At 43.8% G+C, this 25470-nt stretch overlaps 1 protein-coding gene across 1 annotated transcript in view; it reads left to right on the forward strand.

The window, feature by feature from the left end:
* Positions 1-25470, forward strand: part of LOC139562344 (protocadherin-15-like) — a 289491-nt gene that overhangs the window by 177368 nt on the left and 86653 nt on the right. The window contains exons 21-23 of the mRNA XM_071380009.1: positions 1992-2222; positions 6972-7088; positions 24013-24153. Of these exons, the coding sequence (XP_071236110.1) occupies positions 1992-2222; positions 6972-7088; positions 24013-24153 (489 nt within the window). The remainder of the gene's footprint in view (positions 1-1991; positions 2223-6971; positions 7089-24012; positions 24154-25470) is intronic.

The raw sequence follows: 25470 nt of genomic DNA on the forward strand, positions 1-25470 counted from the left end.
AACATGTAACACGTAGCTTACCGATTGTAGGTGCAGCCTGTGTCCAAAACATTGGAGTCTGGTCCAGTCATTCAACGAGATGGCCCTTACTACATTTCCCCCGTTAACGTTATGCACACTTCCTGCTCCTCATTAGCGACCCAGGCAATTAAAGCTTCACACAACCCCAGAGCAATGTTTTATCCTGTGTGATCTTCTGGCCTATGATGTTTCCAAGCACCGACCTTTCAGTTGAAACGTCTCATCAATATAGTGTACTGTCAAACTAATTTAGGGCTCGGCTGTTCTACTTCCAAATGTATGTTGTAGTCACGTAATAATCAACATGTGTGAGCTCTATTTCAACTTCTCCCTTAATTTTGCTATACAGTGTTGGTATTGTGACTTGGGAGACATATGTATGAGATGGAATCTTGTATCTCCTGTCCAGTTTGTTAATCATCTTCTTGACGCCATCTTTGTTGACTCTGCAAATAGGAATCATGTCTTTGGCTATGTGATATATTCTTATTTGACTGCGGGATGTTTTTTCGTTAGCACTAGCAGCACTCAGCCCTTCCTCACCAGCATCTAACCGCGCGCTCTAAGCGGGGACGCTTGTGATTGGCCAGCATGTGCATGCAATGCAGCGAGTGACAGTGCCCGCTTGTGATTGGTCAGCATCCTCTATGCATGTAGGGAGTGAATGAACGGAGTCTAGCGGATCTCATTGGAGGAGGAGCCGTAGTCTAGTTTTTGTTGTATTAACTGAGCGTCAAATAAAATAGATAATCGCAGACTCTTGCCATATGAATATTGACCTATCATTATCGCAATTTTGATCTGAATTTGATTAATCGTGCAGCCCTACTGTCAAGCATATCCTCTTGTTGTTTGTGCTGAGGAAGAGAACCATTGGAATACCCAAGCGAGCACCAAAGCAAAGCCGGAGCAGAGGGGAAGTAATTGTAGACCTATTCTGAGTGACATATTACTCAACTCACAAGGGAATAATGCAAGGGAGGGGGGAGTGGATGAGTGACTGACACCTGCAACCGTGACAACACTAATCTCCCAAGAAAAACGAACAACATCTTCAGCCAGAACAGAAGCAGACAGGGATGGGGTTGGTAGTGGGAGTGACACCTGTCTGTAAAGAAAGCCCAGTGACAGACAGCCATTGCAGGCAGATGAATCTCTGATCCCCGCCTCTGTCCTCTGGAGGGATTATATGTGTTCTCTTTTCTATTTATTTATAAATGTATTTTATCTTTTTATATTGTTGTATATTGTTACTTCCGTCACATCTCCACATCAAAGCATTCCACCTGAAAGATTCTCACTCCCACAGATCGCATTGACTTTTTATTTTCAGTTGTCGGTTGGATATCTTTTCTAATCAGGATTTTGGTTTCTGTGTTTGTGTGTGTGTGTGTGTTTGTGTACATGCATTTCTATAATCATATTTCTCTGCCCCTAGCAAAGCTCCTCCTTTGATCTTAATAATTTTACTTATAAAGGGCCAACTAAACAATTTCCCTGGGATTAATTTGATTAGTGCTTGTATACATTTTATTACATTTCTACATAGTAGAAGCACTTTACACTGTGTTTAAACAAATTAGCATTCACTGAATATAGCAAACACCTATACCATTTCTCATTTCATTGCGCTTTCAGTCTATCTATCTATCTATCTATCTATCTATCTATCTATCTATCTATCTATCTATCTATCTATCTATCTATCTATCTATCCCGCCTGCCTGCCTGCCTGCCTGCCTGCCTGCCTGCCTGCCTGCCTGCCTGTCTGTCTGTCTGTCTGTCTGTCTGTCTGTCTGTCTGTCTGTCTGTCTGTCTGTCTGTCTGTCTGTGTCTGTCTGTCTGTCTGTCTGTCTGTCTGTCTGTCTGTCTGTCTGTCTGTCTGTCTGTCTGTCTGTCTGTCTGTCTGTCTGTCTGTCTGTCTGTCTGTCTGTCTGTCTGTCTGATCCCTCTCTCTCCCTCTGTCCCAGGCGGTAGATGCAGACCTGTTCTCTAACGTAACATACCGTATCAAATCTGCGGAGGCCAGGAAGCTTTTCTCGGTGAACCCGATCTCAGGCGAGCTGTTGGTTCTGCAGACGCTGGACTTTGAGGACCTGGCTAGTATGGGCATGGGGACCAACTATACCTTCCAGGTGGAGGCCGTGGACCAGGCAGGGACAATGCCCCCCGGTGAGGCCACCGTCACTGTTCGGATCACGGTAAGACCAGCTGAATCTCTGTATTCACTGTGTATTCACTCCCCCCTCCCACTGTGTGACCCACTGCAGTTCGCCTACAGAGTTAACAGGTCTGTGGACTATGTTGTTAACAGGGGCCTACACTACATCCTTAAGCACCTCGATAACCCAAAGACATGTGCAAAGATATTGTTTGTGGACTTTATCTCTGCGTTCAATACCCATAACTGCTACAAGACAAACTCTCCCAGCTGAACGTGTCCAGCTCCATCTGTCAGCCTTGGAACAGCCATAACAAAGACACAATCAGGACTGCAATTCAAAAGTCTCTTAGCTGGCCTAGCTGAATGAGGTGGTCATTAAATTGAGTTCACAGCATATAATGACATAATACCATGACTGCTATTCATGTAGCGCTAAAGTACTTTGCCCGTTAAATTACACGATCAATTGATGCTTACTGATCATTAAAAGCACGTAGTTACTTGCTGCATAACTCTGATGATAGAGCTAAATATGTGCAATGTTTTTGCATGGAATAATTGGTGATTTATAGTTCTGACTATGCTCTTCAAGAGGTGATGATATTACAAACAAGTAGTTAACATTGCCCCCCAGCAGGCAAAGTACTTCAGCGCTAGATGAATAGCAGTCATATGGTATTATGTCAATATATGCTGTAAACTCAATTTAATGATAAAATCATTCAGATAGGCCAGCTAGAAGACACTTGAATTGCAGTCCTGATTGTGTTTTTGTTAGGGCTGATCCAAGACTGAGCACATATCCAAAGCCACTGTGGCTTTCTAGCGGTCGTGTTAGCCCGGTGCTATTCCAGGGCTGAATGACTCATTAGCTTTGTGACTGCAATTATGTGAGGATTTCCAGACGCATGCATTCCCTTTCCAACCTTTCATGAGATTAGCCGCTCAATCGAAACTAAGGGATTAAACGCCTCCTGTTTTGGTACACTGTGTCTCACTCTGTTTGTGTGTATGGGTGTGTGTACGTGAGTGTGTGCATGCGTAACAACACCTTTTAACTGTGAATATATCCATGATATAGAACATCCCTAGTCTCACACTTCACCCACTGAGTTGGACAGAAAACAGTGCATTTGCTTTTTCAGGATGTATGTGGGTTTTATTTAGCCCGATGGCAGATCCGCTGACTTCCACTCTGCATTCACAATATTGCCAGGATGGCAAGGGAAGCTTGGTCCTTCAAGTTGTTCCTCTGCAGGCCCAGCCTAGCTGTAGAGTCAGTTTGTCCTTCGATAAGGACAGTTTGATGCAGTTTTCTTGTAGTCACCCAGGAACAGTGTTTGATAGGATCACACCTTGCTGGCAGCTTTTTGATAGGGCCAACATGGATTAAGGCGGGACGAATGGATTCACACTGGGTTCCTATGAGTGGAGATGGAGGAGGCACAATGACATTCCTTCCTCCCTCCATATTACACCTGCTGAAGCTTTTTAAGTCTTTTGCGTTTAATTTGTTCTTGTGTTTGTTTTTAGAAAGGTTTCTTTTTCTTTGAAAGCCGTCGCAGTGATAGATAGTGTAGTCTACCTGTGTCCTTGGTTTGAGAAATAAACTCGCAAACGTTTCCCTCTTTTCTCACCCTTTCTGAAAACACACGGTAGAAGCTGATAGAGCGTGCTTGTGTGTGTGTGTGTGTGTATTCTCCACCTCCACAAACAGAGAACAACACCATGGCAAGACTTTGTTATTGAAAGCTGAAGCACTGAATCACCGTTTGTCAGCTCAACAGAACACAAGCTGCATATAGATGAACTGTACACGTGTCTGTGAATGAGTCTTTGCCTTTCACATGAAGATCCTCTAGGTATGGTTAAATCAGATGGTTTGTTCAAGGGCACTTGTGTCAAAGGCTCTTCTCTCTGCCGGTCAGCACCGGCCCACTTCAACCATACCATCAGAAATGTCATTTTATCATATGAATCAATGTGTTGTTCAAGATCTTTAATTCTATATGTACAGTGCATTTGGAAAGTATTCAGACCCCTTGACTTTTTCCACATTTTGTTACGTTACAGACTTATTCTGAAATTGATTAAAATATAATTTTTCCTCATCGATCTACACACAATATCCCATATTGACAAAAGGAACACAGGTTTTTAGAAATGTTTGCAAATGTACAGTACCACTCAAAAGTTTGCACACACCTATTAAAGGGTTTGTTTTTAGTTTGACTATTTTCTACATTATAGAATAATAGTGAAGACATCAAAACTGTGAAATAACACATATGGAATCATGTAGTAACCCAAAAAGTGTAAAACAAATCTAAATATATGTTATATTTGAGATTCTTCAAAGTTGCCACCCTTTGCCTTGATGACAGCTATACACACTCTTGGCATTCTCTCAACCAGCTTCATGAGGTAGTCACCTGGAATGCATTTAAATTAACAGGTGTGCCTTGTTAAAAGTTAATTTGTGGAATTTCTTTCCTACTTAATGCGTTTGAGCCAATCAGTTGTGTTGTGACAAGGTAGGGTTGGTATACAGAAGATAGCCCTATTTGGTGAAAGACGAAGTCCATATTATGGCAAGAACAGCTCAAATAAGCAAAGAGAAATGACAATCCATCATTACTTTAAGACATGAAGGTCAGTTAGTCCGAAAAATTTCAAGTGCAGTCGCAAAAGCCAAGTCCATATTATGGGTAAGTGTAGGGCTGGGCGGTATACCGTATTTTATGATATACCGGTATTGATACAGGGACCGGTTTGGGTTTTTACTTTACCTTCTATACTGGTATTTGAATGTTTGGTTTGTTAAATGTGTAATGTCAATTTTAATAGTTTACTTCGCTACTTGAGTGATCTCTCTCCGCGCCACTTTCCACACAGACCTAGGTACGCCCCGCCCCCTTTCACTCAAGGAGCACATTTGATGTTCCTCAACCACGAGACACTTGTGTTCGGTCTGCATGATCAATGCAGCACATGCAACAATGTTGATGACAACAATGCTGTTTTCACGTTGCTTCTTAATATAATTCCACTAGCTTTCTATAATGACACTATTAGCTTGTGTTTCTTACATCAGCAAACAGCTAGTTTGTCTTTTCTTAGCAAGTTGCCAAAAATCTTGTGAGACACTAATTGTTAGCCGCTAATGCTAATAGCTAGCTAGCTAGCTAACTAATAAATGTACTGAGTAAGAGCTAATACAGCCGGATAATACCAGTGATGGTGTAGACCTAAATCAGCATGTTGTTTGTGCAACAGTATCTTCTAAATCAATGAGGAATATGCAGAGCAAGAATACTTTAGCTACATGAAGTAGCTAAGAGAAAACATGCCATGTAGCCAAAGATTATAGGATCCCCTAGGAAACACTTATCAACACTTTAGTTCCTACCCTGTCACAATAACTCCTCCCTGGCATTTTAATTCATTGTCATCTCAAACAACACTATTCAAAGTGCCCACTATTATATTCTAACAATAGAATTAGAATAGTCATTCTATTTCCATGATTACTACAGTTTTGCTCTAATTCTAAGTCAATTTGCAATTGCAACATTTGGTTAAAAATAAATCCTAGATTATTTGACCTTGTCAGGCAGGCCTACGTGGCAGTGTGGAAATTATCTCAATTGAGCAGTGGTGTAAAGTACTTAAGTAAAAAAACTTTCAAGTACTACTTAATTTTTTTTGGGGGGGTATCTGTAGTTTACTTTACTATTTTAATTTTTTACAACTTTTACTTTTACTTCACTACATTCCTAAAGAAAATACTTTACTTTTTATGCCATACTTTTCCCCTGACACCTAAAAGCACTCGTTACACTTTGAATGCTTAACAGGACAGGAAAATGGTCCAATTATATAATACCCACGGATGTTCATTTATTCTCCGCAATGTCTGAATCTGAGTACTTTCCCGATGATTTCTAGAACAGAAAAACATTCTAGCCGTTCTGATTGCTCTCAGAAACCAATTGATTGGGCCATTACTAGAACGGTGGCGGTTTGAACATTCGTAATTGGCTTTGATACTCTGATTGGTTGGAGATAATCTGATCGCTGATCACTTTGTTTTTTACAACCTCCCTAATTTTGACTGAAGTATGTAGCGAACTATAGAGCAGCAAAATAATTAAATTTAAGTCAAAGAGCAAGCAATGCTGATGTAGAAGCACAGAGGTTAGGAAAAACCCTAGAAAGTAAGGAACCTAGGAAGAAACCTAGAGAGTACATGGTCATTTAGACCAGATCGTTCTTCAATACGTTTAAGTTGACGTTCAGTACAGTTTACAGTTCAGTTTTTGTTTTATTCTACCTTGTTGTTTTTAGTGCTACATTAATATTGATTACTGCAATGTTGGGTTTGGAGCTTGCAGGAAAGGCATTTCACTGTACGTGTGCACGTAACATAAAAATAGTGAAACTTGAAACTTTTTTACAAAGTTTACAATCAGATATGAAATATGTACCACTGTCCTAGAGCAACGCCTGGGGCCATACACATCTTGCAAAGGCCAATTTCCTTGGTTTCCTCAACATTTCCATTATTTGGAATTAAGTATCTTGTGACATTAATTCACATAATAATGCTGGTACAGAACTTTGTCAGCTAGACTTGCAGATAGCAGTTCCAATCACAGTGTATAAAATAAATTGACCAACTTTCTCTTTTTGTTTTTTAAGCATTGGGGATACAAAAATGTAAAATTCAACATTCATAGTAGCCTACAGTACTTTATGTATCTATTCCTTTTCTTTTTATTCACAGGATATGAATGACTTCTCCCCGGTGTTTAGCCAAGCGCTGTACAAGGGCCTGGTGGCCCCCAATGCAGAGAAGGGAACGGTCATCGCCACTGTGTTCGCTGAGGACCAAGACCCTCCTGTGAGTATCACTGATCGCTCTGTGACTAATGATTCATATCAAGATTAATATGTATTTTAAAAACCTTTTGGGGCCGGGGACCCCATTTGTGATAGCAAATTCATCAGGGAACCCCTCACAATTAGAACATTGTATATAGACTTATTTTATTTTTTTTCACTGTATTATTGACTATATGTTTGTTTTACTCCATGTGTAACTATGTGTTGTTGTATGTGTCGAACTGCTTTGCTTTATCTTGGCCAGGTCGCAATTGTAAATGAGAACGTGTTCTCAATTTGCCTACCTGGTTAAATAAAGGTTAAATAAAAAAAATAAAAAAAACAATTAGAACACAACTCAAGTGAGACAAAAATAGCATCCAAGGCGTTTCTAAACCCAGAAGCACAACATCACAAGACTTCCGGGAACGAAGTCTTGTGAACCAAGCAGACCAGGCCAGTGTCAATGAGAGGGGAAAAAAAGCTTCCTTATTTGTTAATTTTCTCAAGCTAAAGGCACAACCTAGATTCGAGTCAATGTCTTAAGTAGTTGAACATGTTATTACGCCAACCTCATGAAAATATTAAATTGAACGTTTTCATTTTCGGCCTGCAAATGTGCCGTTCGGAGCAAGACGACCGTTAGACCCGATGACATGTTTCTGCGCATTAGCTTAGATAGCCAACGTTCCCATGACATCGCCTACAAGTGTGATCGGGGATTTCTATTGGAGAAACCGTTTCTTCATACTGTACTGTCTTTGGTTTTACTATGACCTCGGCAGTGCATTGCCAGATGAACCCAGTCTCGGGCCCTGGGAAGGAATATTTGAATGGCCCGCCTCTTTCTCAGTTTTCAAGAAATAATGGGGCAGAGAAATATTTTCTTGTTGCAGCTTTAACATTAATAACCTGAAATTCAAAAAAAAAATCCATGAGGAAGAGAGAACTGCAGTTTTAAAGCTTAAATTACAGTGTATGTATGCCCCCCCAAAATATTTTGGGGGAATAGAAGAACTAATGTATTGTTGGTGGAGTACTGTAGATACCAATATCCTTATGAGCCTCCCAGGCCTATGTTTCCCAGGGTTAAGAACATACATTGTAGAGACTTATTCCACTGATCCCTTGGCCAAACATTTTTTAAAGGTCCAATGCAGCTGTTTTTACACCCCTTCAAATTAGTGGATTCGGCTATTTCAGCTAAACCCGTTGCTGACAGGTGTGTAAAATCGAGCACGCAGCCATGCAATCTCCATAGATAATCATTTGCAGTAGAATGGCCCATAATGAAGAGCTCAGTGACTTTCAACGTGGCACCGTCTTAGGATGCCACCTTTCCAACAAGTCAGTTTGTCAAATTTCTGCCCTGCTAGAGCGGCCCCGGTAAACAGTAAGTGCTGTTATTGTGAAGTGGAAACGTCTAGGAGCAACAACGTCTCAGCCGCGAATTGGTAGGCCACACAAGCTCACAGAACGGGACTGGCGAGTTCTCAAGCTTCTAGCGCAGAAATTGTGTGTCCTCGGTTGCAACACTCACTGCCGAGTTCCAAACTGCCTCTGGAAGCAACGTCCGCACAATAACTGTTCGTCGGGAGCTTCATGAAATGGGTTTCCTTTGCCGAGCAGCCGCACACAAGCCTAAGATCACCATGCGCAATGCCAAGCGTCTGCTGGAGTAGTGTAAAGCTCGCCGCCATTGGACTCTGGAGCAGTGGAAATACGAGTGATGATTCACGCATCACCAGCTGGTAGTCCGATGGACGAATCTGGGTTTGGCGGATGCCAGGAGAACGCTACCTACCCGAATGCATAGTGCCAACTGTAAAGTTTGGTGTAGGAGGAATAATGGTCTGGGGCTGCTTTTCAAGGTTCAGGCTAGGCCTCTTCGTTCAATTGAAGTGAAATCGTAACGCTACAGCATACAATGACATTCTAGACGATTCTGTGTTTCCAACTTTATGGGAATCGTTTGGGAAAGGCCCTTTCCTGTTTCATTATGACAATGCCCCGTGCACAAAACGAGGTCCATACAGAAATGGTTTGTAGACAACAGTGTGGAAGAACTTGATTGGCCTGCACAGATCTCTGATCTCAACCCAATCGAACACCTTTGGGATGAATTGGAATGCCGACTGCGACTCAGGCCTAATCGCCCAACATCAGTGCCCGACATCACTAATGCTCTTGTGGCTGAATGGAAGCAGGTCCCCGCAGCAATGTTCCAACATCTAGTGGAAAGCCTTCCTAGAAGATTGGGAGGCTGTTCTAGCAGCAAAGGGGGGGGGGGGGTCCAGCTCCATATTAAAGGGGAATGGAACACTTTGGGAAGTAAATCTAAACAAAGAGATGTATTCAATCCACTAACACTAAACGTGCATTTAACACAAAAACATTTATTATTTTGATCGCCGACAAGGTTTATTTGAGCTATGGTCAGCGTCATTTTAAATTGCCATAGTAAGGACCGACGCCAGTGCTTCACTGGCAGGAATCAGCAAATTCTCTGTGGTATTGAGAGTGAATCGAAGAACAGGATCTGCAGACAGCATTTCGCAGAGGCAGACTTCGAGATGAAGGGCACGTTCGATGTGGCAACCGGGAGTTTCCGAATGGAAAGGAGTCATAGGCCTACGTTGAAGCCCTCTGCTTGCGCCTCCGTTTGACATTTAGTGTAGGGGTTACCGACCGACCATCATCAAAAACGACTGAACGGAGGAGGCGACGCGAGTCAATGCAATGGAGCCCCAGAGGTAACGTTAACCGGTCATGACTGTTGTTGACTAGGCTAGCGTTAGACACTGGACAACTTTGTTGCAACTCTAGTTGAAGGTAACTAGCTAATTGCGTCTGAAGTGTTTTGTGTTACACCTCCCAGCAAATAACGTTAGCAAGCAACTCAACTGCAACTAAAATTGCAACACAGTTTATCCGTGTACTCCTGTTATTAGGTAAAGTTAGTTACTGTAGCTAGCTTCCACCTCAGATAGTCAAGTACTGTAATACATTTTGTTGACAGATTTGTTTTTGTAATGTTTTGTTAGCTCCACCTCATTAGCTAGACAGAAGTTGACATACCTAATGTTTGCTGAACAATGTGTGTGTGTGTGTGTGTGTGTGTGTGTGTGTGTGTGTGTGTGTGTGTGTGTGTGTGTGTGTGTGTGTGTGTGTGTGTGTGTGTGTGTGTGTGTGTGTGTGTGTGTGTGTGTGTGTGTGTGTGTGTGTGTGTGTGTGTGTGTGTGTGTGTGTGTGTGTGTGTGCGTGCGTGCGTGCGTGCGTGCGTGCGTGCGTGCGTGCGTGCGTGCGTGCGTGCGTGCGTGCGTGCGTGCGTGCGTGCGTGCGTGCGTGCGTGCGTGCGTGCGTGCGTGCGTGCGTGCGTGCGTGCGTGCGTGCGTGCGTGCGTGCGTGCGTGCGTGCGTGCGTGCGTGCGTGCGTGCGTGCGTGCGTGCGTGCGTGCGTGCGTGCGTGCGTGCGTGCGTGCGTGCGTGCGTGCGTGCGTGCGTGCGTGCGTGCGTGCGTGCGTGCGTGCGTGCGTGCGTGCGTTGACAAAGCATACAACAGGTAGCTTGTTAATGCCAACTGATGTGGGTTCAGTTGTCTTAACAAAACGTTTGTTTGTTTTCAAGATGGCATCTTCATCCCTGAAAATGTTTTAATCCTGGAGGAGACTGTGCAGGAGGCAGGTGGTACATGCAAATACATGTTATTTCTAAGGCTATTGTGTATTTCAAGTATATGCAGTGATTATTGAATATTACTATAGCCTAATAAATGCCTTAATTGTTTTCTACCAACAGGAAAGAACAGTTAGTACAGCAGGCCAAACTGTCCCCTTGGTGCCAGAGTGTTCCTGTGCTGCGGTGGAGAAGAGGTCCACCAGGACCATCACTAAAGAGCTCAGGGCCCAGCTAGATTGAGCTCACGATCATCAGTATACAACCTGCCCCTATACGCCACAGATGGAGCTGACGGAGAGTGAGATCAGTGAAGACCAGAACTCGCTGTATGAACCTGAGAGCTCAGAATCACAATCATCACAGTGCGAGCCGAGATATACTATCGATCACTTTGGGGGAGCGGGATGGTGTTCTGAAAATGGAGAAGGAGCAGGCCATTCAACAGCGAATTCAAAGATACACCCATACATAAAGGGAATCGGAGTGGAATTGTTTTTCGCAGGATTATTTTTTAACCCGTTTCTCTCTCTCTCAACCTATTAATGCTCAGCTATGAAAAGCCAACTGACAGTTGCTCCTGAGGTGTTGAACTTTTGCACCCTCTATAACCACTGTGGTTATTATTTTGATGTAAAAAGGGCTTTTGTAAAATATATTTGATTGATTGTTTGCTCTGCTGGATGCTGTGTATTCACTAACTGTCTGAGTGATGGGACATTTTTATAGTATCTGTAACATATTTTGGTGTGTATTTAATCTGCATCTTAACTTCTTAAAGTGGCAATCAGCAGTAGAAACAATAACAAAGTGCCTCCCTGCTCCTCTTTTGGTAAAAAGCTGAGGGATTGGGCTGGAGAAATGTAATCACTCTCAAATTCATAGACAGAGCTATAGATGCGAGGACTGATCATCTATGATATCAAAATTGTTATCCTGTTTCTATGATCTGTTTCCACTACCATGTACCCAGTTTGCTTTGGATAAAGGCGTCTGCTAAATGGCATATATTATTAATGTCTACTTTGACTCTGACTAGCTGCCCATTGTAGTTACTATTCCTTTACAATAGATAGCAGCCAAAGCTAGTTGAAGTCACTACTCTAGCGACAGGGGTACGGGATTAGTGCACACTGAAAGTAGATTTATCTTCAAAGCAAGTTGATCTGGTTACGCTTGAACCTGTTGTTATAGTGAACAAGCTAACTAATGCTATTTTTACATAAGGCGCAGGCATTAGGTCTATGTCTTACGCTAGGCTAGATTTACCAAATGAACTGGTTTTATTCAAACTTTTACTCAATGCCTTTGCTTCTGGCTATCCGCACTTTATGGAAGAAACGACACACGCAGGGACCTCGTCCAATTCTCTCTTGTGCCCATAGGTTGAACTGGCGATAAACTGCCAGCCTGTATGCTCTGCAATAAAAAAAAAGCAAAGTTAGTCTGATACCGAAACTAAATCACAATGTATTTATAGAGCACGCCCCATTATTGGTTAGAATGAGATTTCATGAATCATGATGCTGCCTGCGATTGGAACTCTAGTCGTCTAATCTAAAGGTAAATGTGTTACCAACGCGCCAAACAGCGCTGATGATAAACATCGTTATAGGATACTGGTTATATATATTGAGCACCGACACGTCCAATAAATACATCGCAACCCAGACAGACTGACAGGACCCTCTGACTGGATGTAATACAGCCACCATCCGCTGGGATTTTGTGTTGTATCGCCACCATCTCTCTACAACACACACACTCCAACACACACACTCCTACTCTAGCCATTACCTGGCAGCATCCCCACTCACACCAGTTTGTGTTTGCCTACGCCGACCCTCTAGCTGAGGTGTTTCAGGCGGCATATCTGTGTTGTTACTGCTACGAGAATGAACTCATTGATCTGGGGCAACGATCGGCTCAAACATGAACGGCTTCAGTAGGTTTATTGGCTCCCTAACTGACATTATTTCATTCTCAGACTCGGAGCGACTCTGTAAATTCAGCCATTTTTGCGAGTTCCAAAATGTTTTCTCCTGCCAGTGACGCAACAATGCCAATATGACGATTTACAGTTAGCCGTCATTCTAAATCATAGTGTTTCCATTCCCCTTTAAAGCCCATGATTTTGGAATGAGATGTTCAATGAGCGGGTGTCCACATACTTTTGGTCATGTAGTGTATATGCAGTGCCTCTGCGGACCCCACTTTGAGAACCCCTGTTAAAGAGAACAGTGATTTTCACCGCTTAAGGCATCACAGCTGATTACACAAATTATTGTTTATTACACAGCATAGTGAAATACAGCACTACCGGCAAGAACCAATGTTCTCTTCATAAAAATAGCTACCTGATTGTGTTGCATCTGTTCTGTTCCCACAGTTAATGTGATGATTATTTCTGTTAAGTATGTTAAACAACACACTGTTCCAGTCTCACCCTTCTGTTTATCTGTCTCTGTCTTCATTCGCTTTGCCATGGCTGAGCAGTTCCACACCGACTTCCTGGAATATACTTTTATTTGTTCCCGGCTGCAAACCAGAGGAATGAAATTACACGATACAGCACCATAATTTTGACACCCTGTTGCACTCAGAAATGATTTCCCTATCACAGGCGAGGCTGTACAGGGGCAGGGGGAAATCAGTATAGGTTTTTGTAATGCCTCACACCACACTCACCTAACTTTTACTGCTTCCCGTTCGCTCTGTCAATAGGACAAACAAGGCCATTACGATAAAGCAAAGACACATTTGGAATCTAATAAATGCTAGAGAACAAGGTTATTTTGTCCTCCAAAAAATGTGGTTCAGCTTCATCAACCCTATGCCAAAGGAAGGTGGGTTTATTGGCAGTGCAATCACCTAAATATTTTATAGCCCCATAGGTGAGTCAGTATTCTACCTTACATGCTCCCTCTCTTTTCTTTTGTTTTGAGACTGGAGTTGTTTTTCATTATAACAAGTGCTCAGCATAGTTACATCATGTCTTGAGGTTCTCAAAGTGTTTAGTACATGTTTGTTTCCATTGTTGCTGTAGCATATCGGAATGTGTATTCTGTGGAGAGCAAGATAGCTGTGATCTGGGCAAAAGTTGCAGGGTAGCGCAGAGAGGTTGTATTGAGTCAATTGGCAGTCCAATTGGAAATCCGAGCACGGGTAGCATTCCAGAGAGACATCAGGGATTGCAACGTGCTCTGCTTCACGGAAACATGGCTAACTCAAGAGACGCTAACGGAGTCGGTGCAGCCAGCTGGTTTCTTCATGCATCGCGCCGACAGAAACAAACATCTTTCTGGTAAGAAGAGGGGCGGGGGGGTATGCCTTATGATTAACGAGACGTGGTGTGATCATCATAACAACACACAGGAACTCAAGTCATTCTGTTCACCTGATCTAGAACTCCTCACAATCAAATGTCGACCGCATTATCTACCAAGGGAATTCTCTTCAATCATAATCACAGCCGTATATATTCCCCCCCAAGCAGACACATCGATGGCCCTGAACGAACTTTATCTGACTCTTTGTAAACTGGAAACCACACACCCTGAGGCTGCATTCATCGTAGCTGGGGATTTTAACAAGGCTAATCTAAAAACAAAACTCCCTAAATTCTATCAGCATATCGATTGTGCTACCAGGGCTGGAAAAACCCTAGATCATTGTTATACTAATTTCCGCGACGCATATAAGGCCCTCCCCCGCCCCCCTTTCGGAAAAGCTGACCACGACTCCATTTTGTTGATTCCAGCCTACAAACAGAAACTAAAACAACAAGCTCCCGCGCTCAGGTCTGTTCAACGCTGGTCCGACCAATCTGAATCCACGCTTCAAGACTGCTTCGATCACGCGGATTGGAATATGTTCCGCATTGCGTCCAACAACAATATTGACGAATATGCTGATTCGGTGAGCGAGTTCATTAGGAAGTGCATTGACGATGTTGTACCCACAGCAACGATTAAAACATTCCCAAACCAGAAACCGTGGATTGACGGCAGCATTCGCGTGAAACTGAAAGCGCGAACCACTGCTTTTAACCAGGGCAAGGTGACCGGAAGCATGACCGAATACAAACAGTGTAGCTATTCTCTCCGCAAGGCAATCAAACAGGCTAAGTCCCAGTACAGAGACAAAATCGAGTCGCAATTCAACAGCTCAGACACAAGAGGTATGTGGCAGGGTCTACAGTCAATCACGGATTACAAAAAGAAAACCAGCCCCGTCGCGGACCAGGATGTCTTGCTCCCAGACAGGCTAAACAACTTTTTTGCCCGCTTTGAGGACAATACAGTGCCACTGACACGGCCCCCTACCAAAACCTGCGGGCTCTCCTTCACTGCAGCCGAGGTGAGTAAAACATTTAAACGTGTTAACCCTCGCAAGGCTGCAGGCCCAGACGGCATTCCCAGCCGCGTCCTCAGAGCATGCGCAGACCAGCTGGCTGGTGTGTTTACGGACATATTCAATCAATCCTTATCCCAGTCTGCTGTTCCCACATGCTTCAAGAGGGCCACCATTGTTCCTGTTCCCAAGAAAGCGAAGGTAACTGAGCTAAACGACTACCGCCCCGTAGCACTCACTTCCGTCATCATGAAGTGCTTTGAGAGACTAGTCAAGGACCATATCACCTCCACCCTACCGGACACCCTAGACCCACTCCAATTTGCTTACCGACCCAATAGGTCCACAGACGACGCAATCGCAACCACACTGCACACTGCCCTAACCCATCTGGACAAGAGGAATACCCATGTGAGAATGCTGTTCATCGATTACAGCTCAGCATTTAACACCATAGTACCCTCCAAACTCGTCATCAAGCTCGAGACCCTGGGTCTCGACCCCGCCCTGTGCAACTGGGTCCTGGACTTCCTGACGGGCCGCCCCTAGGTGGTGAGGGTAGGTAACAACATCTCCACCCCGCTGATCCTCAACACTGGGGCCCCACAAGGGTGCGTTCTGAGCCCTCTCCTGTACTCCCTGTTCACCCACGACTGCGTGGCCATGCACGCCTCCAACTCAATCATCAAGTTTGCGGATGACACTACAGTGGTAGGCTTGATTACCAACAACGACGAGACGGCCTACAGGGAGGAGGTGAGGGCCCTCGGAGTGTGGTGTCAGGAAAATAACCTCACACTCAACTTCAACAAAACAAAGGAGATGATTGTGGACTTCAGGAAACAGCAGAGGGAGCACCCCCCTATCCACATCGACGGGTCAGTAGTGGAGAAGGTGGAAAGTTTTAAGTTCCTCGGTGTACACATCACGGACAAACTGAATTGGTCCACCCACACAGACAGCGTTGTGAAGAAGGCGCAGCAGCGCCTCTTCAACCTCAGGAGGCTGAAGAAATTCGGCTTGTCACCAAAAGCACTCACAAACTTCTACAGATGCACAATCGAGAGCATCCTGTCGGGCTGTATCACCGCCTGGTACGGCAACTGCTCCGCCCACAACCGTAAGGCTCTCCAGAGGGTAGTGAGGTCTGCAGAACGCACCACCGGGGGCAAACTACCTGCCCTCCAGGACACCTACACCACCCGATGTCACAGGAAGGCCATAAAGATCATCAAGGACAACAACCACCCAAGCCACTGCCTGTTCACCCCGCTTTCATCCAGAAGGCGAGGTCAGTACAGGTGCATCAAAGCCGGGACCGAGAGACTGAAAAACAGCTTCTATCTCAAGGCCATCAGACTGTTAAACAGCCACCACTAACATTTAGCGGCCGCTGCCAACATACTGACTCAACTCCAGCCACTTTAAAAATGGGAATTGATGGAAATTATGTAAAAATGTACCACTAGCCACTTTAAACAATGCCACTTAATATAATGTTTACATACCCTACATTACCCATCTCATATGTATATACTGTACTCTATATCATCTACTGCATCTTGCCATCTTTATGTAATACATGTACCACTAGCCACTTTAAACTATGCCACTTTATGTTTACATACCCTACAGTACTCATCTCATATGTATATACCGTACTCTATACCATCTACTGCATCTTGCCATGCCGTTCTGTACCACCACTCATTCATATATCTTTATGTACATATTCTTTATCCCTTTACACTTGTGTGTGTGTATAAGGTAGTAGTTGTGGAATTGTTAGGTTAGATTACTTGTTGGTTATTACTGCATTGTCGGAACTAGAAGCACAAGCATTTCGCTACACTCGCATTAACATCTGCTAACCATGTGTATGTGACTAATAAATTTGATTTGATTTGATTTGAATTGGAAGCTGGAGATAATTAGATGACCGAGGTAGTCCAAGGGTCCAGGTGGGGAATTTAGCCAGGACACCGGGTTAACACCCCTAATCTTACAATAAGTGTAATGGGATCTTTGGTGACTACAAAAGAGTCAGAACCTTGGTTTAATGTCCCATCCAAGGAACAAACCTTTTGCAGAAAGCCAGCAGTGGGATGCAGGGTGGTATGGCTAGCCAGAAAATGTAGTAGTGTAAGAAAAGCAGAGAACTTTGGGGCTTCTATCTGCACATCTCTTCCTCAATCTGTTGTCTATTTTCTAACCTGGTCCGTCTCCCTCTCTTTCCTTTCTCTCCCTGGCAGTCTCTTTGGCAAGGATTTTTATAGAATTGAATGATAAGCCTTTTTTTTATAGTCTGCATCATTATATTTGACTCTTGTGTGAATTGTGTCCATCTAAAACAATGCAGCCATCAGAAACAATCCTCATCTGACGCTTCTCGAATCTATCTGCTCGTTATACCCTCCCCGGGGGTCTGGAGAAAAGGCCAGTGATTGTAGACTGGACTGGAACTTGGTGTGAAAGGACCTCCTGCTGGTAGTGTTGCCACCAGGGTAGGGGGCCTCCCCCTCTTTGTGCTCTCTGTGCATGTGTACTGTCTGTCTGTCTGTCTGTCTGTCTGTCTGTCTGTCTGTCTGTCTGTCTGTCTGTCTGTCCTGTCCTGTCCTGTCCTGTCCTGTCCTGTCCTGTCTGTCTTTCGGAAAGAACAGTAACAAGTGGGCTGTAGTTGTGCCTCCTTTCCACAGCAGAGCTGATTAGGGAAACAGGGCCGGAGAACAGAAATGGAATTCAATCTCTGACATTAACTGTTCTCTGTGTTTTGGGCTGCACCATACAGTTCAAACTTATTCAAATGTTAATTTCGACTTGATTCCATGCAGAGACAAAGGCTGAGAATACAAAGGCATATACGGAAGCGTCTCATCTTATTGCTTACTAGAACTGAAGGAAATCAAGTGTAATGAATACCTATTATTAAAGTCCTCGGGGATCCCGAGTGGCGCAGCGTTCTAAGGCACTGCATCTCAGTGCTAGAAGTGTCACTACAGACCCTGATTCGATTCCAGTGTTTGGCCGGGGTAGGCCGTCATTGTAAATAAGAATTTGTTCTTAACTGACCTGACTAGTTAAAGAAAGGTTAAATAAAAAAAGAAATAATTAAATGATCATAAGAAGTTAATGTTTCTGAAAATTGAAGGTTCTGAAGTTCACATCACAGCCAAAACACATTTAGCTCCATGGATCACTCAGCAGACAATGTCTCATAAGGGTCTCAAAGCCTGCTATTACAGTAATTTTAGGCAATGTTTAATTTTTTTGCCAACAATAGGGGCTATGTTCTAATAACAGGCTATGTCCTAATGTCAGGTGAAGAAGCATAGGGCGGTGACGTCATCAGTTTGAAGATATTCCAGGAAGTATTCCTGCCCTTAGAGAAATAAGAGTGGACTTGAAAAGACTACAGTTACTAAATCAGATTTGATTTGATATTCCAGGTCATAGGTCTATCGAAGAAGGCCTATCTTTTTAGTCAATAATGCATTGTTTTTGGAAGAGCATCATTCAACCCACTATATTCAGTTCTTCTAATTAGTTTTACATCTACATTATTTTAATCCTTGGATTGTTTTTCTTAGTTATATGTCTTGTACAATTTAAATTATTGTTTTGTTGTTGTTTAGTTGTTTAGTTATATCTCAGCCATATGTTATAGGTTCGTTACTTTGGTGAACATAGCAGTGACTAATTGTTAAATTGATTGTTTAGGGAGGGCAGAAACTAAACTAGCAGACACTGGCTGTTGAGAGCAAGAGTTGTTTTCCCACTTGTGTGAGAATGCAACATCATTCACAGCTATTTTGTGGAAGGGCATGAGGTGTTGAAGAGTGAGGGTATATCGATAAACTAGTCTAGTAACAATACAAAAATAATTGACTGAGTAATTGTAGCCACTAGACTATTTGATGTATCTGGTCAAATGAGGTGGCTGGTGTGTTTTGTCATTGTCTTCCTGTTTTCCTAGCAGATGTTGGTATACTCTCCAGGGTCTCTCTGCCTGTTCTTTTATTCATGATCTGTCTGTCTGTGCTTGTATTTAACACATAAAATCTTGAAAGAAAAGACACACAAGTTGTAGAAAATTCCTGGCTGACAGTTTGTCTTCGAAAAGCAGGCATTAGGTTTCTTATTCCTTAGTGAGAGAGTCCCAACTAGGGCTGTTATAGTGACCGTATTACCGCCACACCAGCTGTCTCGAGTCGTGACCGCAGTCAAATTCCACGTGACCCTTTAGTCATGGTAACTAGGCTTCTCCAAGCTCTGATGCTGCTGATGGTCATTAGTAGCCTACCAAACCTGCTAAATGCCTGGTACTCAACACTCTATTGTCCCTCCAGTCACTCTGACATCAATGCAAATGTTTTCGAAAACCAAATCAAACACTACATGAGCTCATGTTGGGTAACATTTCTATAGGCTATACAATTGCGTGAGAAAATAGTTTTGAGGGCCTCTTCTAAAAAGAGGAGGATCCCATCAGCTTTCTATAGGCTAGGCCTACTATATTTATTGATCAACTTTCTAATATTAAGCACATTGCTTTTCTTTACAACAGGAGCATAGCCTACTTGGCTGGCACAAAAATTAACCACGGGAAAAGCATCCTCCATTCGCTCTATAAGTGCATAGATAATGGTCCATTCTAAATCAAAACTAATTTCACACATACTGTATATTATTTAGTAGGGCTGGGCGATATGACGATATATATTGTGTGATAATTGAAGCCAGGAAGGGTTGTGCCAGCCCTGCTCTCCAGACCTCCAGTGCGTCTCCTCGGCCCAGGATATCCTGCGCCGGCTCTGCGCACTGTGTCTCCGGTGCGTCTGCACAGCCCAGTGCGTCCTGTGCCTGCGCCCCACAACTGCAGGGTGAAAGTAACCATCCAGCCAGGACGGGTTGTGCAGTCTCCTAGCTCGAGACCTCCAGTGCGCCTCTACGGCCCAGTGTATCCGGTGCCTCTGCCTAGGACAGGGCCTCCTGTATGTCTCTCCAGCCTGGTGAGTCCTATGCCTGCGCCTAGAATTAATCCTCCTGTGTGTCTCCCCAGTCTGGTGAGCCCTGTGGCAGCTCAACTTACCAGACTGCCCATACGTCTCCTACCTCCAGTGATGATCCATGGCAAGAAGCCTCCAGTGATGATCCATGGCAAGAAGCCTCCAGTGATGATCCATGGCACGAAGCCTCCAGTGAGGAGTCATGGCACGAAACCTCCAGCGAAGGCCTCCAGTCCGGAGCCTCCAGCGACGTTCTCCAGTCCGGAGCCTCCAGCGACGTTCTCCAGTCCGGAGCCTCCAGCGACGTTCTCCAGTCCGGAGCCCCCAGCGAGGGTGCCCAGTCCGGGGCCCGCGACAAGGGTGCCCAGTCCGGGGCCCGCAACGAGGGTGCCCAGTCCGGGGTCCGCAACGAGGGTGCCCAGTCCGGGATCGACGACGAGTGTCCCCAGTCCGGGGTTGACGACGAGGGTCCCCGCACCAGAGGTGCCACCAAAGTGGGGTGAGCCAGTGGTGGAGCGGGGTCTGCGTCCCGCACCTGTGCTGCCACTGCGGATAGATGCCCACCCAGACCCTACCCTATAGGTTTAGGTTTTGCGGCCGGAGTCCCCAACTTTGGGGGGGGTACTGTCACGCCCTGACCTTAGAGATCCTTTTTATGTCTCTATTTTGGTTTGGTCAGGGCATGAGTTGGGGTGGGTATTCTATGTTCTATGTTGTGTATTTCTTTGTGTTTGGCCGGGTGTGGTTCTCAATCAGAGGCAGCTGTCTATCGTTTGTCTCTGATTGAGAACCATACTTAGGTAGCCCTTTTTTACACCTGTCTTGGTGGGAAGTTGACTTTGTTTAGGGCACATAGCCTTTAGCTTCACGGTTTGTTTTGTATTGTTTTTGTTTTGTCGGCAACGTTTCTAATAAAGAGAAACTGTACGCTCACCACGCTGCACCTCGGTCCTCATCTTTCAACGGCCGTGACAGATCCTTACAGGACAGTCATGACAGTTAGCTTGCGAGCCAGCCAGCTAAAGTTAACTAGCTAGCTAACAGTACTCTTTAACTTGAAATTAAAACAACTTTCTGACAAAATTAGAAATATGTAATATCTGAAAATGTAGTTAGCTAGACTATCTTACCCGTATACATGGATGGATGCTTCTTCCTCTCTGTCACGGATGCCATGGTTGCCTTAGTTTGAAGATGTTATCCGGAGAGGTGTTTTATACAACATCCTTCTGTGTGTTCTCTTTTCAACTCCGTCTGCATATTTGCAATCAAACGGCAGAATATCATACTCTAATTCCACTGTGCATTCCACTGATTTCAAAACTTGGTCCTGCAGAAAGTGGAGAGCAACACCTTTTCAGTTCTACTATGTAATATATTTCATAAAAGCTGTGTTAGAAAGGATTACCTACATATACTGACCAGTTCATGTTATAGACAGAAGCGTGCTACATGGCAGACCAATCTGAACTCATCTCTCGGCTTGTCCAGCCCACCCATTAACTCAGGCAATCATGGCTAGGGAAGGCTCCTCACTTTTTCTGTGGCTAAACCAACTAGGCTCGTAATATAACAATTTTATTTGTATTTACAGATTGCATACAAGTTTGATATTAAGGCACATGAAAGTTCTAGAAGGTATTTCTGCCAAAAAACACATTTTTATACAAATTTAAAAAAGTTTACGTTCAAATGGCTCTCCTGTGAAGTAGTGACACGTGACACGCCTAGTTTCCTGAAATTAGTCACATACAAAATAATACAAAATAATGCCACGGTATTCTAATCAGATCTTGTCTGCTAAATTAACTAGTGTATCCCACAGCCATATGGCATAGCCATATCAGGGCCTAACATAAGGACAACTCAGAGTATGCTATTCTGTTCTTCTGAAATATACTACATTTTCTTCATATCATGTTTCTTTAGACCTGTCTAAAATAAATTATGGATTCATTGTGAAGGTGTTGGCTATATTACATTTATTTATTAGACTTTTTAAAATGTAGACGTTTCAAAGGTCTGCATCAGTGGCTTGTTGGCTATGCATGGAAGTCACAAGATGCTAAACGTGTTTATGTTAATAATAACAGTCAATTACCGTGTAACCGGCAGCTGTTTGCTTGACAATCACCAGCTGACAAAATTTCATGACCGCCACATCCCTAGTCCCAACATACATTTCTTAGATGTCAAAGTGGTAAATATCTCAATTTTTGGTGAGTGTTTTCCCCAGCAGAAGGCATAAAATATTTATGGTCTGTGAGCAAAAAGCCAGACAAGGGGAGTTGCTGTAAACCTGAAAGCACTAGTAGATATAGTAAGATGTTACTGTATCTACAGTCAAGGCAATCCCCATAGTACTGCTGTCTTGGAACCAGTATGAGACCTGCCATTGAATGTCAAATGTGGAAACTGGAAATGTTGATACTGAACTGCACAGTTTATAGGGGAAGGGGGGTGGGGACATAATGGGGGTGAGGACATAATCTCATTTTTACAAATGTTTATTTTAAATAGGTGCATGGTCTCTGATCCTGAGGGCTTGTTTGGCCTTTCAGCTCACACTGCAGTGGCCAAATGGCCTGGGGTTCTACTTCTTAGTAATATTTCAAAGTCAAAGCTTGGCCTTACATGTTAAGGAACAGCATATGACTGGTGTTGGAATCTGAAATGGTGTGCCTTTATTGGTTGCCCTTGGGCAAAATACCGTACTTAGCCTATGCCATTATGTTCACCTGAAATAAAAATTCTGACAGAATGCTGACACTTTTGTTACAATATTTGGTCGGTGCAGTGTGCAGTTACCAAACAAAAAGGCATTTGGTTTCTGTTCTTATTATGCTCAGTGTGGATCTAACATAAATGCCGGATTCTACGCACACAGCCTGGATGTTACACACATGCCCCTCAGTGTATCCGTAAGCTCTCTCTGATGATTTCTCACAACCTTCGGCAGATGTATTTGTGTGAGTAAATCACCCAAGGGATCTAACATCTCTAACCCCCGCATTTGCTCAGTTCTGCCCAGTTTGACTCTACAGCACAGACAACCCATTAGGCTTTCTCAAGTCCCGCATTCTCAGTTCTGCTGAAGGGCACTGAAGTATTATCTTCTATTAGAAGACAGTAAGAAAAAAAAGTGGGAGAAAAAATGTGGAGCTTGAAAGTGGTATAATTGAAAAAGATAGTTATGAGATAATCAGCTATCTGAAAGCATTATTAATCGTAATTTAAGGGTCATATTTAAGTCCCAGCTTTCATTAATACCTTAAAGTGGATTTGATTTGTGGATGGAGGGATAGGGTGGGTGTTATTTAACTCCAAGAGATGATGTGTGTCATCTATGAATACAGTAAAGGGTAATGTGATGAGCAGTCCTCCTACTGGTAATGAGGGGATGAGACTATGTCGTGTAGTCACAGTGTAGCAGAGGTAGTTCATCGAGGTTCACTTGCATGGAGAGTACCTGCCGGAGACTATAGCGAAGTCGGAAAACACACCCATGAGTCATATTCACGACCTAGGTTCGTGACCCGGTCAGGGGAATTGGGAATCCGTTAGCTTCTCAAGCTACTGTAGAGTTAGAGTAAAGCAAACTGTAAGTCAGTTCTTTCAGACTACTTCAACCCACCTGTGTGAAAATACTCATAAAATATCACTGCTGTCCCCTTGCGCAATATACAATAGCAAAAGTAAAAATAATTGTATTTTTTATTTAACTTTTATTTAACTAGGCAAGTCAGTTCAGAACAAATTCTTATTTACAATCACGACCTACCAAAAGGTGAAAGGCCTCCTGCGGGGACAGGGGCTGGGATTAATAATAAAAATATAGGACAAAACACACATAAAATAGAGGAGTTCACTCACCTAACATGTCTGTCTTGCCCCTGTGTTTCTGTCCCAGGGTACTCCAGCCAGTCTGGTGCGTTACAGAGTGGACGAGGACCAATCACCTTACAGCGGTAGCATCTTTGACGTGGAGAAGGGATCTGGGAGGGTCATCACCAGGGTCAATCTCAACGAACAGCCCAGCGTCACCTTCAAGGTATGATGATGATGATGATGATGATGATGGATGATTTGTACAGTACAGTTGCACTTTAAGATCTAATGCAGACCAGTGGGTCAGAAACGTGCACAGATTAAACTAATGGATATTCTGTTTCTAGAACATTTGCACAATACCTCCATCTCAGCCATCATAAATGAAATAAACTCACTCATATATAATCTCCTCTCATACTATGTGCCTTTCTTTCCTTTTTATATACAGTATATATATACACTACCGGTCAACAGTTTTAGAACACCTACTCATTCAAGAGTTTTTGTTTATTTTTACAATTCTTTACAGTGAAGACACCAAAACTATGAAATAACACATATGGAATCATGTAGTAACCAAAAAAGTGTTAAACAAATCAAAATATATTTTATATTTGACATTCTTCAAATAGCCACCCTTTGCCTTGACGACAGCTTTGCACACTCTTGGCATTCTCCCAACTAGCTTCATGAGGTAGTGTCACGTTCTGACCTTTATTTTCCTTTGTTTTTGTCTTTAGTTAGTTGGTCAGGGCGTGAGTTGGGGTGGGCAGTCTATGTTCTGTGTTTCTATGTTTAGGTTTGTCATTTGGCCTGATATGGTTCTCAATCAGAGGCAGGTGTTTTTCATTGTCTCTGATTGGGAACCATATTTAGGTAGCCTGTTTTCATTGTTGGTTTGTGGGTGTTTGTTTTCTGTGTCAGTGTTTGTGCCACACGGGACTGTTTTCGGTTAGATTTACTTGATTATATTAAAACATGGACACTTACTACGCTGCGTCTTGGTCCGATCCCTGCTACACCTCCTCTTCAGACGAAGAGGAGGAAATCTGCCGTTACAGAAACACCCACCAAAATCGGACCAAGCAGCGTGAAAGAGAGGAACAGCGCGTTGTGGATTTCTGGACATGGGAGCGTGATCTGGACTATAATACTTGGGAAGAGATAAACAGATGGGTGGTCGACCCAGGGAGAGTGCCGGAGCCCGCCTGGGATTCGCTGGAGCAGTGCGAGGAGGGATACAGGAGAATGGAGTTGGCGAAACGAGCAAGGCGGCGCGGTAGAAAGCCTGAGAGGCAGCCCCCAAAAAAAATTGGGGGGAGGCACACGGGGAGTGTGGCGAAGTCAGGTAGGAGACCTGCGCCAACGTCCCGTGCTTACCGTGGAGAGCGAGAGTACGGGCAGACACCGTGTTATGCGGAAGAGCGCACGGTGTCTCCTGTACGTGTGCATAGCCCGGTGCGGTACATCCCAGCTCCTCGTATTGGCCGGGCTAGAGTGGGCATCGAGCCAGGTGCCATGAAGCCGGCTCAACGCA

The sequence above is a fragment of the Salvelinus alpinus genome, chromosome 32 (genome assembly GCF_045679555.1).
Source record: "Salvelinus alpinus chromosome 32, SLU_Salpinus.1, whole genome shotgun sequence".
Taxonomy (NCBI): Eukaryota; Metazoa; Chordata; class Actinopteri; order Salmoniformes; family Salmonidae; genus Salvelinus; species Salvelinus alpinus.